Here is a 12,751-nt window from a genome sequence, read left to right as displayed (position 1 = left end):
AGGAATGCCTTTGTGACGGTCTCATCAGACTTATCGCACAGAAGAGCAGCTTCAGGACAGCATGGGAAACAACTGACACACGTAATGATGTAGAAACAACCTTGCAAACGTGGCAAAGGGTCAATGTTTGAACCAGGCATCTAGTGGCAGGAACATTGACAGTGGAGGCACAATGTGGTGCTGTGTCTGACCATTGACACTGAGGGCACGGATTGTGATGCCTTTGCTCATTCTCGGCCACTAGTACCGGGTTGGCACAAGTACTTGCATGGCACAGATTTCAGGGTGCAAAGGAGAATGGACAGAATCAAAGACACAAAGGAAAAAAATGGGTGTGGCTTGCCAGTAGACGTGGTGCATGCAAGTAGCTGTGCACACATTGGCAAGGACCCGTCTTTAAAAACAAGAGTTGTTGAAAAGGTTTTAGAGCTCTTTATCCTACTTTTGTTCAGGTGCCAGTTTGTCAAAGTCGATTGAAGCAAAATGCAAGGTGACGTTGCTCATTTAGATATGTGAGAGTAAGTTAGCTGCAGCATTCTGATATGAATGCCAAGTTTTGAACTTCTGTCAGTGACTCCCCATCTCATTGGGTCGTGAAAGCAGGAGTCAATGAGTCATGGCAAGTGAAAATATGGAATAACCTGCCGTCCAAAAAGTGGCAGCAGAAATATTTCAATTCCTTTTAGTCTAGAGAGCAAATAACTTGTGTAGAGGTTCGTGCAGGGGAGAGCATTTCTGAAAAGAATGCGAAAAGCTTCCAACCATCTCCGATGCATTGCCATAGGACAGCACCCACACCAATGCTGGAAGCATCTACCATGAGATGCACATTTCTGCAGGCGAGTGAGAAGTCACCAAATGATCTTTTGAAGGCAGCATTCATGTACAGCATACATTTTCTGATCCAGTGGTGCCATGCCTGGTCCAGAGGTTTGTTGATAGAGAAGATAATTTTATGGCTTCAGCCTGTGTGCACAAAATGGCTTGAAATAGCAATAAAAATTAACCAACCACAGAAATTTTGCCTTGTTGATCAGGACAGGGGAACTTCAGATGTAGCTTGGGTCATGTCATCTAGCACTTTGCCTGAAGAACATGCCATGGGAACTGTTCTCTTATTTGGACGAGTATAGAATTGCCATTGACCCCAACAAATGCCTCCTAGGAACAGCAGAAGCAATTTTTTTGCATCACATGTGATGGAATACAACCACTAGGTTGGTTGCATACTGTCCCACATATGCACTCAAAAAAAAAAACAAAAAAAAAAAAACACTTCTGCTACTCTAAATGAAGCATTGTCAAGGTCGATGACAATTCCATATTCGTCTAGGTAAAAGCAGTTGCCATGGCACATTCTTCATGCGAAGTGCTAGAGACCAAGTTGCCATCGAAGTGTGCACAGTAGAAATCGAAACCTCACATCTCGATGAACCACTGGAGAGTATGCAATGTATTCTGCAGTACAAAGGGCATTGTGGTGCACTAAATAGACCCAAAGGGTGGTGCGACTGCTGTCTTTGGAATGCTGGCCTTTTCGGCAGTTGATGTGCTTTGATGAGGTCTGTTTCGGAGGAGACTGTGGCTCCAGTGCAGCATTCTGATAAAGCCATGCAGGTGGGATAGCAGCGATAGTATTTCATTGTTGACGTTGTTGCTGCACCGGTGCCAGCCACGTGGGGCAGACTTTGGGAATAGCAGGGATGACCACAGACTTGGGCACAAAATGTTGAGCTCAAGCATGTGCTCAGTGTCTTACGTGGCAGGGAATGAGGACAGGCATGAACTGGTGGTCCCAATGTCACATGTCCCGCTGTGGTTGACTGGGAGTGTGGTGTTCACGAGAGACATTTGGCAGGTAAAATTAACATGTCCCCGAAGTTAGGGTGAACATTCATTTTTCTGGTCAAAGCAGCATTGACGTCTACATTGGCTGTGATGCCATGGATGCTCAAGTGCATTTTAGCATCTTGTAGCCGGGAATTCTGCTAGTCTATAAGAAGCCCGAAATGGCAAAGAAAGTCTCCTTCGAAGATCCGTAGTGAACATCCATTGGAAGATTCGACGCATGCCAAAATGTATGTCCGTATGTTGCAATTTGTGTGGCACTCATGGCTTCCACATAGTAAGTAGAATGGCATTGGCGATCTGCACTCGACACCGGAATTGCACTAACTTTGGCACTGGTGTCCACCAGAAAACAGGTTTTTGGCACTTTGCTCAACACGTACCAATACTGGAAGACCCAACACATGTGAATCGGTGATAAGTGAAGCTTTCTGTGATGTTTGCTGAAATGACTTCACTTCCGCGTAGCTGAACGCACCGTGCTAATTGAAAGCCACTGTGCCATTTTGTTCCCTTCATCTCTGTTTCCACACTGCATCACTTTTGTTGCCCACTTCTTCACTTCTCGCCTCTTGCAGTGCTTTTCCATTCGGGCACCTACACAGTGTCGCACACCTATTCTGGGGATTGGACAAGAATGTCCCAGTGGTGCATGCTCAACTGCACATACCCAGTTGTCCAAGGTGTCTGTTTGTGCAAATACCCGGTGGCATGTGGGTTTTTAAAACGCAACTATGTGATGCCTCGCTTCACTAGCTTAGAATGTGCTGAGCGGTGCTTTTTAGCAACTTATTTCTAGCGTTCTGTGAGAAAATTGTGTGCAATCAGCATGAAGATTAGGTGTAGCATGAATATATGTGGATGATTACTTAGTGTTATTAGAAGAAAGATTCATTTACTTCTGTATCTTTACAGAAACGGTGACAAGAGCAAAAGGCACCGAGGCCTGACAGAGGCTTCTGCTCTGCTAAAATTTTGGCAACAGTGAATAGCTTACATGTAGCAAAAAAGTGAATGCAACATCGTCGTTTTAAGATATTATAACAGAAAAAAATAGCATTGTCAAATAGCATGTTACAATGATACACAACTACTAGAATTGAAATTATTGGTTGTCTTAGGACAAGTGATTTACAGTTACTATATTACATACACTCAATACAAATTGTCAATATAATATCCAGCAAGTAACATCATACAGATTGCAGGTCCTTAAACAGCATGAAGAACTTATATAAAATATAAGTATCAAGGAACAGCAATTAACAATCTAGTAATTACAACATACTTTGAATATATAATGGGAAGTAGAAAGAGTCAGTTATATTACATTTCATTTTCAATTAACAAGAACTTGAAAGATTTCTTAGCATATTGCATTCTGTAGTTCCTAGACGATTCCACAACGCCGAGATTTGATAAGTCGCAGTCTGCCATAGTTGGTTCTCGCCCACGTTACTTGAATAGCTTGCCTACGTAGTGGATACTGCTTTTGCGACTGTGACCTGTATAAATCAAAAGGTTCATTAGCTTTTATATATTGTAAGAAGTTATAATAAATTTGGAAGGCCTTTAGTAGTTCATATTTGATAAACAAAGGCTCTGTGCTCAAGTGTTGCGGCCTTCCTCGATACTTTTCGAAAACTCTCGGCACTCTCTTTTGTAATACAATAAGTTTCTTGCAATTCTGCGTATATGTAGTGCCCCATACTAATATACAATATACAATAGGAAAGCCTAGAGTAAAATAATGAATAATATAGGACACTTTTTAACCGAACAGGTATAATGTCACTTACATTAAAGAAACAACCTCTAACTTTGCTAAGCTCAGCTAGAAGGTTAACAACATGGGTATTCCATGATAGGTCCTCTCTGAACCACACACCAAGAAACTGGTGAGCTTGTACCTGTTCCAGTTCAGCCCCATGGAATTTAATTGTTATACTGTGACAATGAATACCCAGCTTCTAGAGCATTTGCTGTTTATTCAGTGTTTCATAATCACCTCCAGCCTATAGTACTTAACACATGAAGCGCTTGCTACTGGGGCATTAGGTTCTTAGACTTCACTTTACATTTTTCTAAAAAAAATGAGTGGGTGTTGTGAGCCGAGGGGAAATGAGCCCATTCTCCCAGGTACATTAGCACATTCTAAGCTCGTAAAGTGAGGTGTCGTACATTTGGTGTTCTAAAACCACCCTTAAGAATTTCTGCTGGCACTTGGCTCAAAAAGCTCTGACAATCAAGTTTCGCGTCTTATGGATCCCATTCCCCATGTACATTAGCACATTCTAGCCCTGTACATAGGCCCATTCTCCCGTGTACATTAGCACGTTCTAAGCTAGTAAAGTGAGGCATCATACATTTGTTGTTTTAAAACCACCCTTTGCTGGCACTTGGCTCAAAAAAGCTCCGACAATTAAGTTTTGCATCTTATGGACCCCATTTATCATGTGCATGTGGCTGTAGCAGGCAGCATGCTGAAAAAATGCAGTAACGTCAGTGAAGTTATATCGACCAGACGAAAAGAAAAGGAAAGCTATCATTATGATCATTGTGCTGCACATTCAGCAGATAAGCCACAGTCTGAAGAAAATCGCAAAACAAGATGGTGTCAATAGTGTTTTGTATTCCCCCGAAACTGTTAGGTCTGTGGGCAGGAGTGAACACTGTTATTCAGATGCCTTGTTCATGTGATAAAAATTATGCGGACCCCACAGCCTGTGTGAATTGGTGTACACGAAGGTTTCACGAGCCCACGAGGCAATATGGTGCACTGCGACAAGACTCCCTGCATTGACAAATGAGTCCCTCAGCAACCATTGTGGGCCTTGCAGTGAAAGCAGAACTTTTACTGAGTGTTAAGACATGTTGAATCGCTAGACACAAGATGTCTGACATTGTATAAGTGTGCCAAAGTACAATGAGAGACGTGTACTGAATTTCGGTAGCAAACACATCTTGCAACTTCTGCAAGTCAGTCAGAACATGGGCACACCCACTGTTTATAAGTAAATTGTTGCTATGCAATGCGTCTAACATGCCAAGCATTTCATAACACTGGATTGCACAAGGAACATTCATAAAGGTGTTTTATTTTGTCTTTTAGGCATGTATCCATGGCCTGATAGTTAGAGCGTCAGGCATTTCTGTGGGGGAAATCGGGTTGGAAACTACCAACTGTCGGAAATCCCATTGCTTTATACATATATATATGCACGGGTCAAGGTGCCTCTCAAGGTCACAAACCGAGACACATACATGCAAACAAAAAGTGGGGGAAGTGGCAAATAAAGCTTGAAAAAGCATCAAGAATCGTTCACAAGTTGTATGGAAGAAGGTGTATATTCTGCATACTTTACTTGAAGTACCAAAAACACGGGGACAGAGGAAAGGAAGACCAGACAGGACGAGCGCTCGTCCTGTCTGGTCTTCCTTTCCTTTGTCCCAGTGTTCTTTGCACTTCAAGTATTCAGTCTTACAAACTCGGCCAAATTTCAGCTCTTATAGTATATTCTTATAGTATGTTGACCAGATTGGCAGACGCCTTAGTGAAAGATCAAGGGTACACCATTATAACGTCAGCAAACCTATCATGTCAGTTCATCTTGCCGAACTCCGTGCGGTCTTTGGATGTGAACTTTTGTTCTGTAACGCACAAGTGCTCACAATGGATGCTGGTCAGCTGACAAGAGAGATTATGGAAGCAGAAAGAATTAAAAGCAGAGGTGATCACTGTGCGAGCTGCCGGTCTGCCTCAATGTCAAAAGCAGAAATCCAGTTTCTTTCTTGACAGTGGTCTATGACACATGGGTTGTAGTGCTTGTGCAACAATATATATATTTTTATCATGTGCAATAAGCCTTAAGTTTTGCTATGTTTCCTGATGTTCTGTGTGTTTTATTTAAGCTACACTGTACCTGGCATATTTATTTTACCTGCACTCCGCAGTGGTACTAATAGGGCCACTACTGGTTGCCAGAGGCAATACCAAGACTTGGTTGCACCTGAAACATGAGCAGCTTTCACTCAAGAACGGAACCTACTGATGGTCACTTTTGCACAACAGGTGGAAATCTTTTTTTCACTCTGGTCGGTGCCCCCCCAGTTTCCCGAGTACGAAGGGCGTGACGTACCATCTATGGACGAGGATTTTACCGTGGCTGAGGTCAAGCGGGTTCTATCCCTCAATGGCAGATCTGCCCCTGGGCCCGACGGGATCACCGACAAAATGCTCAAGCATCTCAACGACGACTCAATCGAGTTTCTTACACGCAAGATGGATGAAATCTGGTCCAGCGGCCTCATTCCCAAGAGCTGGAAATCAGCCTACACAGTACTCATACCCAAGCCAGGTAAGGCGCCGAGCATCGACAATCTAAGGCCCATCTCCCCGACGTTGTGTGTTGGGAAGATGGCCGAGCACGCCATGCTTAACCGCCTCACTGACCATCTTGAGTCTAACGAATGCTATACACACAACATGATTGGCTTTCGGTCCGGGCTTTCGACTCGGGACGCCATGAGACTGATGAAGCACCAGATCATTGACTCTACCTCCGCCGACACTAAGGCAATTCTCAGCTTGGATCTGGAAAAGGCTTTTGACAACATATCGCATGTCTTTATTCTCAAGTGCCTGACAGAGTGTAACGTCGGCAAACGGGCGTACAATTTCGTGCACTCCTTCCTTTCCTGGAGGTCCACTAGACTCAACATTGATGAGTTTTTGACCCACGAAATTAAGCTTGGGCCAAAGGGAACACCTCAGGGGGGCGGTGATCTCCCCCACGCTGTTCAACATCTCCCTGATCAACCTGTCGAGGGCCTTGAACAAAATACCGAACATTAACCACACAATCTACGCGGATGACATCAACATCTGGTGCTCCAGTGGATGTGAGGGTCAGGTCGAGGGTGCTTTGCAAGAGGCCATCAATGTGATGGAGCGGTATCTTATCCCCACCGGGCTTAGGTGCTCGCCCTCTAAATCCAAGCCCTTGCTCTACAAGAAGAGACCCAGAGGCAGTTCTCACCGGTCCTGGAAGCCAGCAACAGAGAGCCACATTACGTTATTCACCGGTAACGGCTCCCCAGTACCGCGGGAAGACACTATCAGGGTCCTAGGAATGTTTATTGAGTCGAACGGGGCCAATGGAGCAGCCCTCAAACGCATTTGTTCCAAGACCGAAAGCGCCCTGGGCCTGATCCGAAGAATCGCCAACAGGTACCGCGGAATCAGGGAGGACAATCTGATCCGGATTATCCCCGCCTTCGTGCTATGCCACCTCGCTTATTCAGGGGCTATGCACAACTGGCTTGTATCGGAGCGCAACAAGATCAATGCCCTAATCAGAATGGTCTTCAAGCTTGCCCTCGGCCTTCCCATCCAAACGCACACAAAAGACCTCCTCAAATTGGGAATTCACAACACGTTCGAAGAAATCGTTGAAGCCCAAGAATTTTCCCAGTTTGTCAGACTCTCCGGTACCCCAGCAGGCCGAGCCATACTTGGCAAGCTGGGACGTAACCCCATGGTCGTCAGTCTCGACGCTGTGAAGCTGCCGAACGATGCAAGATCCAAGATTTACATACACCGGAATATATGCATCCCAGCTACAACGAAGGACGAAGACGAGCCAGGGGTAAAGCTCTACTCGCCAGTGCCCGCTTGAACAAGGACTGAACATGCTCTGTAGACGCTGCTTCGTACGTTCAAGAAGAGGCCTTCTCCTCAGTGGTCATCGACTGTGATTCTAAAATCCTTAGCTGCGCTACCGTCCGCAGTTCTAATTCCAGCATTGCAGAGCAGGTTGCTATTGCTCTTGCATTGACGGACAGTGTGCATGACACAATTTATTCAGATTCCAAGGTCGCTGTTAGGGCCTTTCAGATGGGAATGGTGGTTCCCCAGGCCCTACGTATCATCCAAAGTGCCAAAGACATGAAACATCACTCTTTGGCCTGGTTCCCTACGCACCTTGGAACCATTGAGGGTGCCTCAATCAACCCCAACGAGGAGGCTCACTCGGCTGCACGAGGTTTGACTGACCGTGCGCTGGGTAAGGCGTCCTCTCCTGGGCGACCCGAGCCTCTCTGCTCGTACAACGAAATTTGCAAACATAGTTATCTGTCAAGAAGACTCCTGCGTTTGCCGCACTCCTCGCTGTACAGGGCCCAAGCAGTCACTGTCAGACTTCTGCAAACAAGCACCTACCCGAGCCCCGCGGCGCTGCACACAATGTACCCCGAACGGTTTCCAAGCCCGGACTGCCCTTTCTGTGGCGATTATGCGGACTTCAAACATGTCCTGTGGGGCTGCGCCTCTGCCGGTTCCCCTTTCACCCAAGAGGAAATGACGAGGCTAATTAGGGCCCAGGATCAGACCTCTCAAATCCTGGCAGTCGAGAGGGCTCGCGAGAGGGACATCAGGTTTCACCTGATGGTCCCCGAGTGGGCTTAGCCAGGTGACGTTGAGTTTGCTTTCGTCTATAGTGGACCAAATAAAGTTGTTTCACTCACTCACTCTGGTCTCTATCGTGGATGGAAACCCGTCTTTGTTGATGAAGCAGCATCTCCTGGTGTCGCACACAGAAGGTACTACTGCTGGCCATGCATTAAGTAGAAAATGTTGCTCAGTGTTCAGGACTAGTGGGCACTTATTAGTGTGACATGCCAACAAAGACTTAGTAGGAGGTCTGCGCAATCCAAGTTGGTTAAAAGAGGAACAGCCACCAACTGCCTTGAATCTGCGCTTATGATGTCGCATCCTCACGCCACACAGGCTAGTTTCAATAATCAAGCGGCGAGACTAATTTCAGCAGGCCACTTACGCTCTGTTACAGGAGCGGTCTCAGATACCCTCCTCTAAAAGTTAAAGGGCACCAAGCAAAAAGTGATGAGCTCTGTCCAAGAACGTAAGCCGTCTGTGGTGTTGTAGGTCCACAAGTTATCCCACAACCTTAAAAAAGCTGCAAATAGGTACAAAGCGCGAATAGCCAGTTGTTTTCTCAGTGCCATGCAAGTTAGCTGGACTATGTCCATGCATCAGCGGTGTTGATAGGCAGCTCGAAAGAATCGCACCAGACCTTGCATAAAACGTGCGACTGGCATTGTATATGAAATTTCGCCATCGTGTGGGAAGACCTATGTAGGTAGAAGTGGATGCTGCATCAACAACCAAGAATGGGAGCATAAGCATCATTAAAGAGCAATGGCAATGCACACTTACCTGCACACTGCATTGCGTGCAAGTGTGGGCCGCAGCTTTGCGAGATAAGAATACTGAGCAAAAGTAGTGACACGCTGGCATAAGAAATGTTGAAGCCTTTCCATATTAAGAGAAGAGGCATGAACTGCATTTGTGATAAGTCTGTCTCTTCAGAAATGAGTTTCAACTGCTTGACAAAATGCTGTTGCTTTTTAACGCGACTGCTACACCCATGTGCAGGTGTTGCTTTGCTGCGACTTCACTCTGGAAATAAACAGTTAAAATTTAACGCTCTTTCTTAACCATTGTTTCCATGTCGTGCTAGTATGTACCCCCTGGCCATGCTTCGTTTACTTATGCAAGGCTCATGCACTTACAATCTCAATACAGGAGGAGTGGGCTGGTCGGTACATCATTAGGATGGGAACAAACAGCAGTTGGACGGGACGAAGTGAGGACAACAGACAAGACACTGATTGGCACCTTGTCTGTCGTCCTCACTTCGTCCCATCCAAGTACTGTTTGTTACCGTCTCAACCAACGAGCATGTTGCACAAACTGCAACAATTGCCAGAAACCGTGTGCCATTTTTTCCAATATTTCCCACATGCAATGTTTCCCTGAGACTGTTGCGAGGCTCCACAGTAGCACTGTGGTTCACACCAGCCTTGTAGATGGCAATCTTATCTTGTGGCGTAGCTACAGGAGTGTGCATGCTCGCTTGAAAGATGGTGCACTCTCCATGCACACGATGCTGCATGCCTTGTCATGAAGCACATGAGCAGAGTGACTCAGCAATATTTGGTCACTTGATGTAGGAGACAAATGAAACTATGGCTCCATTTTCTTCAAGGTGGCAGACCCACAGGGCTTCAATGGAAAGTGCTAACTTCTTGCTAGATTACATTAGGCGCTTGCATAATAACTGCCTTCTGTCTCATGACCTTCAGATGGAAATTGTTTCTGAACAATTCACAAAACCTCAGAACAATAGAGCAGTTCAGCAAAGTGGTGTTGCAAGAACATTTGTAAAAAGTCATGAGTACTGTGCTAGATATCACACAGCTGGCAGAGCAATGGCTAAGTCAGGTGGTTGTGGTTTCGGGTACAATCTAGAGAGCAGTTCTTATTCAACTTCAAAGCTCCCTTTTTGACACACACAAAAAGAAGTCTTCATTTGTTGGACTGTGCTACATTCAAACGGATTCTAGCTTACAGCAACCGTACTTCACGGAAACGAAGAAACCACGTGATGCAACTCGCCTTTAAGAGCTCGGCCAAGGGAAGTGCCTGGTCGGCGATGGTCTGTAGGTGTCTGTTTTCGGCAGTCAGGAGCTCCAACTTCTCGTGAAGCTGCGAGTACACGGAATGTTTGGCTTACATGGCAAAGTGGCGGCAAGCGTGTTACCTGCTCGTTCTCTTTGAGGGCCTTCTCGAGTGCGATGCGCCTTTGCTCGGCAAGTTCCTTCCAGTATGGGGCCGGCACACGTTCTGCAGGAGGAACGGCAGCTCTACTTGAGTCCCTCACAAACGGGACACACTAAGTCCGACAGTACGTCAGCGCAAACAATACATTAACGGAATTGGGTCTAACTCTTAACCTATGTAAATAAAAGCCCACACACGAGGCTGCATAAATGTTGGAAATACCATTGGTCATCAAATCGTAGGCGTCGCACGATTCCGGTGGAACATGGATTTTTCCGCTAGTTGGAAGATTCTCGGGGTCTGCAGGATTCTGGTTCAGAAGAAGCGCATGTGACATCACTGCAAAACGAATTCAAGAATCTGCACGTTCAACTTACTTTCAGACGACTGATGCACATCATGCCATTGGCGACTGAAATCTGTTTTCGACTAGCTGATGTAGGCTGCACTTCGCTCAGCGCTTTTCGTTTCAAACCCTGCAACAATAATTTTAAGCAGTAAGAATGGGGACCTCCTTTTGGAAGGCTGCCCGCTCACGAACCCTGCTTGTCGCCTTCATTCTTGTAGCCGAAAACACCGCAGTTACTCGCACAAGCAGGTGCCGTAAAGCCGTCACTGGTCACTCTATGACATTACGCGGGCTATCGCGCCATTATACGTTTGCAAACCTAGATGGATGAGCGGATAAGTGACTATAGGTGGATATATATATATGATGTGAGCATGAATGTGAGTAATCTTCCGAAAGGATGGTAGTAAGTGCCACCAGGCCCCGCACACTCTCAAGTTCAACAAATGGCCACAGAGGGCGAAAAAATCGACCGAAACTATTTATGATAACTCAAAGGGAAGCTCATTACTTTTCGAAGCGAGATCGGGATGCCTTAGAACACGCACCTATAAAGCGAGATATAAGAAGAAAGAAGAAGCATGTGCTTGCTGCGGTACAGCTAGGGAAACGATGGAGCATATTTTATTAGAATGTGAAGACGTCTACACTCTTAGGCAAAGTTACACCCTTTGGCTTGCCCCTTCTGCCACACAACGATAATCGTTATCTGCCTTGATGCGTTTCCTTTCTTAAACGCTGCGAGTCCGGAACTTTCCAGTAACGAACGGCACGCGCGTTATCAGAAGCGGCACTGCAAAGGGTGTAAACTGTTCTATGCTGATAACGCGCGTGCCGTTCCTTACTGGAAAGTACTGAGCTCGCAGCGTTAAAGAAAGGAAACGCATCAAGGCAGATAACGATTATTGTTGTGTGGCAGAAGGGGCAAGCCAAAGGGTGTAACTTTGCCTAAGAGTGTACCCAGCGGTCGATTTAGGCACCACTGGCCTCCTTGAAGCCCTTGGGTTCAGCGGGAGCAGTGGTAAAGCAAACAGGTCCGCAATAGACATTAGTAAGAGGCGATTGGAGGATTGGTGGAAGAAAAGTGGGGAAACGACAAAAGACGGAGACGTACAAAAGCACAAATCGCAATAGGGGATCAGAAAGTTTGGACGTGGTAGTTCATAGTGTTCTTTTTTCTTTTTTTCATTGGTTAACCTAGGTAGGATATTAGGCAGCATAGTAGCAAGAGCCAACGTTCTTAGACATACTTCAGTTTCGCAGCTCCCTGTGCGAGCCCATTGGCCGACGTGGCCGCAACGGGTGTCACTGAAACTACCGGCGCTGCAGTCGCGTCTTTCGTCATGCGCCTCGCGTCGTCTGCTCCTGCTGCGACGCGTCGTTTGCACCAACTGGCCTGCAGGCGCTTATCCGTCGGTAAATGTAGTTTAGATACGCAGTCTGAGTTTTGTGAGAAACCTGCCGCGCGTAAGTAACGGGGACTTCACGGTGTCTGCACTATCGGCGCTGCAGTGACCAGTGGCGTAGCTAGGTCGTCTGGCACCCGGGGCCCTAGCTCTTCTGTAACCCCCCCCCCCCCCCCCCCCATCCCGGGTATAGTCGAGGAAGGCGAGGATATCGACAATTTTCGGGTGTATTCAGACGTATATGACACCCTCCCCCCCCTTATTGGCCCCGTGCACCCGGGGCCCACGGCCCCCCGGCCCCACCTGTTGCTACGCCACTGCTCATGGCACGGTGCGAAAACGCGCACGCGGAGAAAGCGAAACAGTGCGCGGACAAGCATGCAGACGCGCAGTCGGTCGCTGCGAAGCTGTGCGATTGCTGCATTGAGGCTTCATTCTATTACGCTCCATTTAGTTATACAAACACTATACGAACATATTTCACATAGTTTGCTCTCAGCGTTTGCC

General features: G+C 46.6%; 1 protein-coding gene across 4 annotated transcripts in view; it reads right to left on the bottom strand.

Annotated features, from left to right (window-relative positions):
- The window catches only part of geminin (geminin DNA replication inhibitor), a 34,788-nt gene extending 23,594 nt beyond the window's left edge, over positions 1-11,194 (bottom strand). For 2 of the 4 annotated variants that reach the window (XM_055065707.2, XM_055065706.2), the window contains exons 1-5: positions 11,031-11,175; positions 10,867-10,965; positions 10,712-10,799; positions 10,470-10,552; positions 10,325-10,414 (exon numbers count right to left, since the gene is read on the bottom strand). In XM_055065707.2, the coding sequence (XP_054921682.1) occupies positions 10,325-10,414; positions 10,470-10,552; positions 10,712-10,799; positions 10,867-10,965; positions 11,031-11,048 (378 nt within the window). In that variant the 5' untranslated portion in view covers positions 11,049-11,175. Of the gene's footprint in view, positions 1-10,324; positions 10,415-10,469; positions 10,553-10,711; positions 10,800-10,866; positions 10,966-11,030 lie in introns of all 4 variants that reach the window. The other 2 variants (XM_055065705.2, XM_050169441.3) reach the window with 2 other exon arrangements.
- Positions 11,195-12,751: the final 1,557 nt, after the last annotated feature.

Source organism: Dermacentor andersoni, chromosome 3, assembly GCF_023375885.2.
Source record: "Dermacentor andersoni chromosome 3, qqDerAnde1_hic_scaffold, whole genome shotgun sequence".
NCBI classification, from domain to species: Eukaryota; Metazoa; Arthropoda; class Arachnida; order Ixodida; family Ixodidae; genus Dermacentor; species Dermacentor andersoni.
The sequence above is the reverse complement of the archived record's forward strand: the minus strand, read 5'-3'. Positions and strand labels throughout refer to the sequence as shown.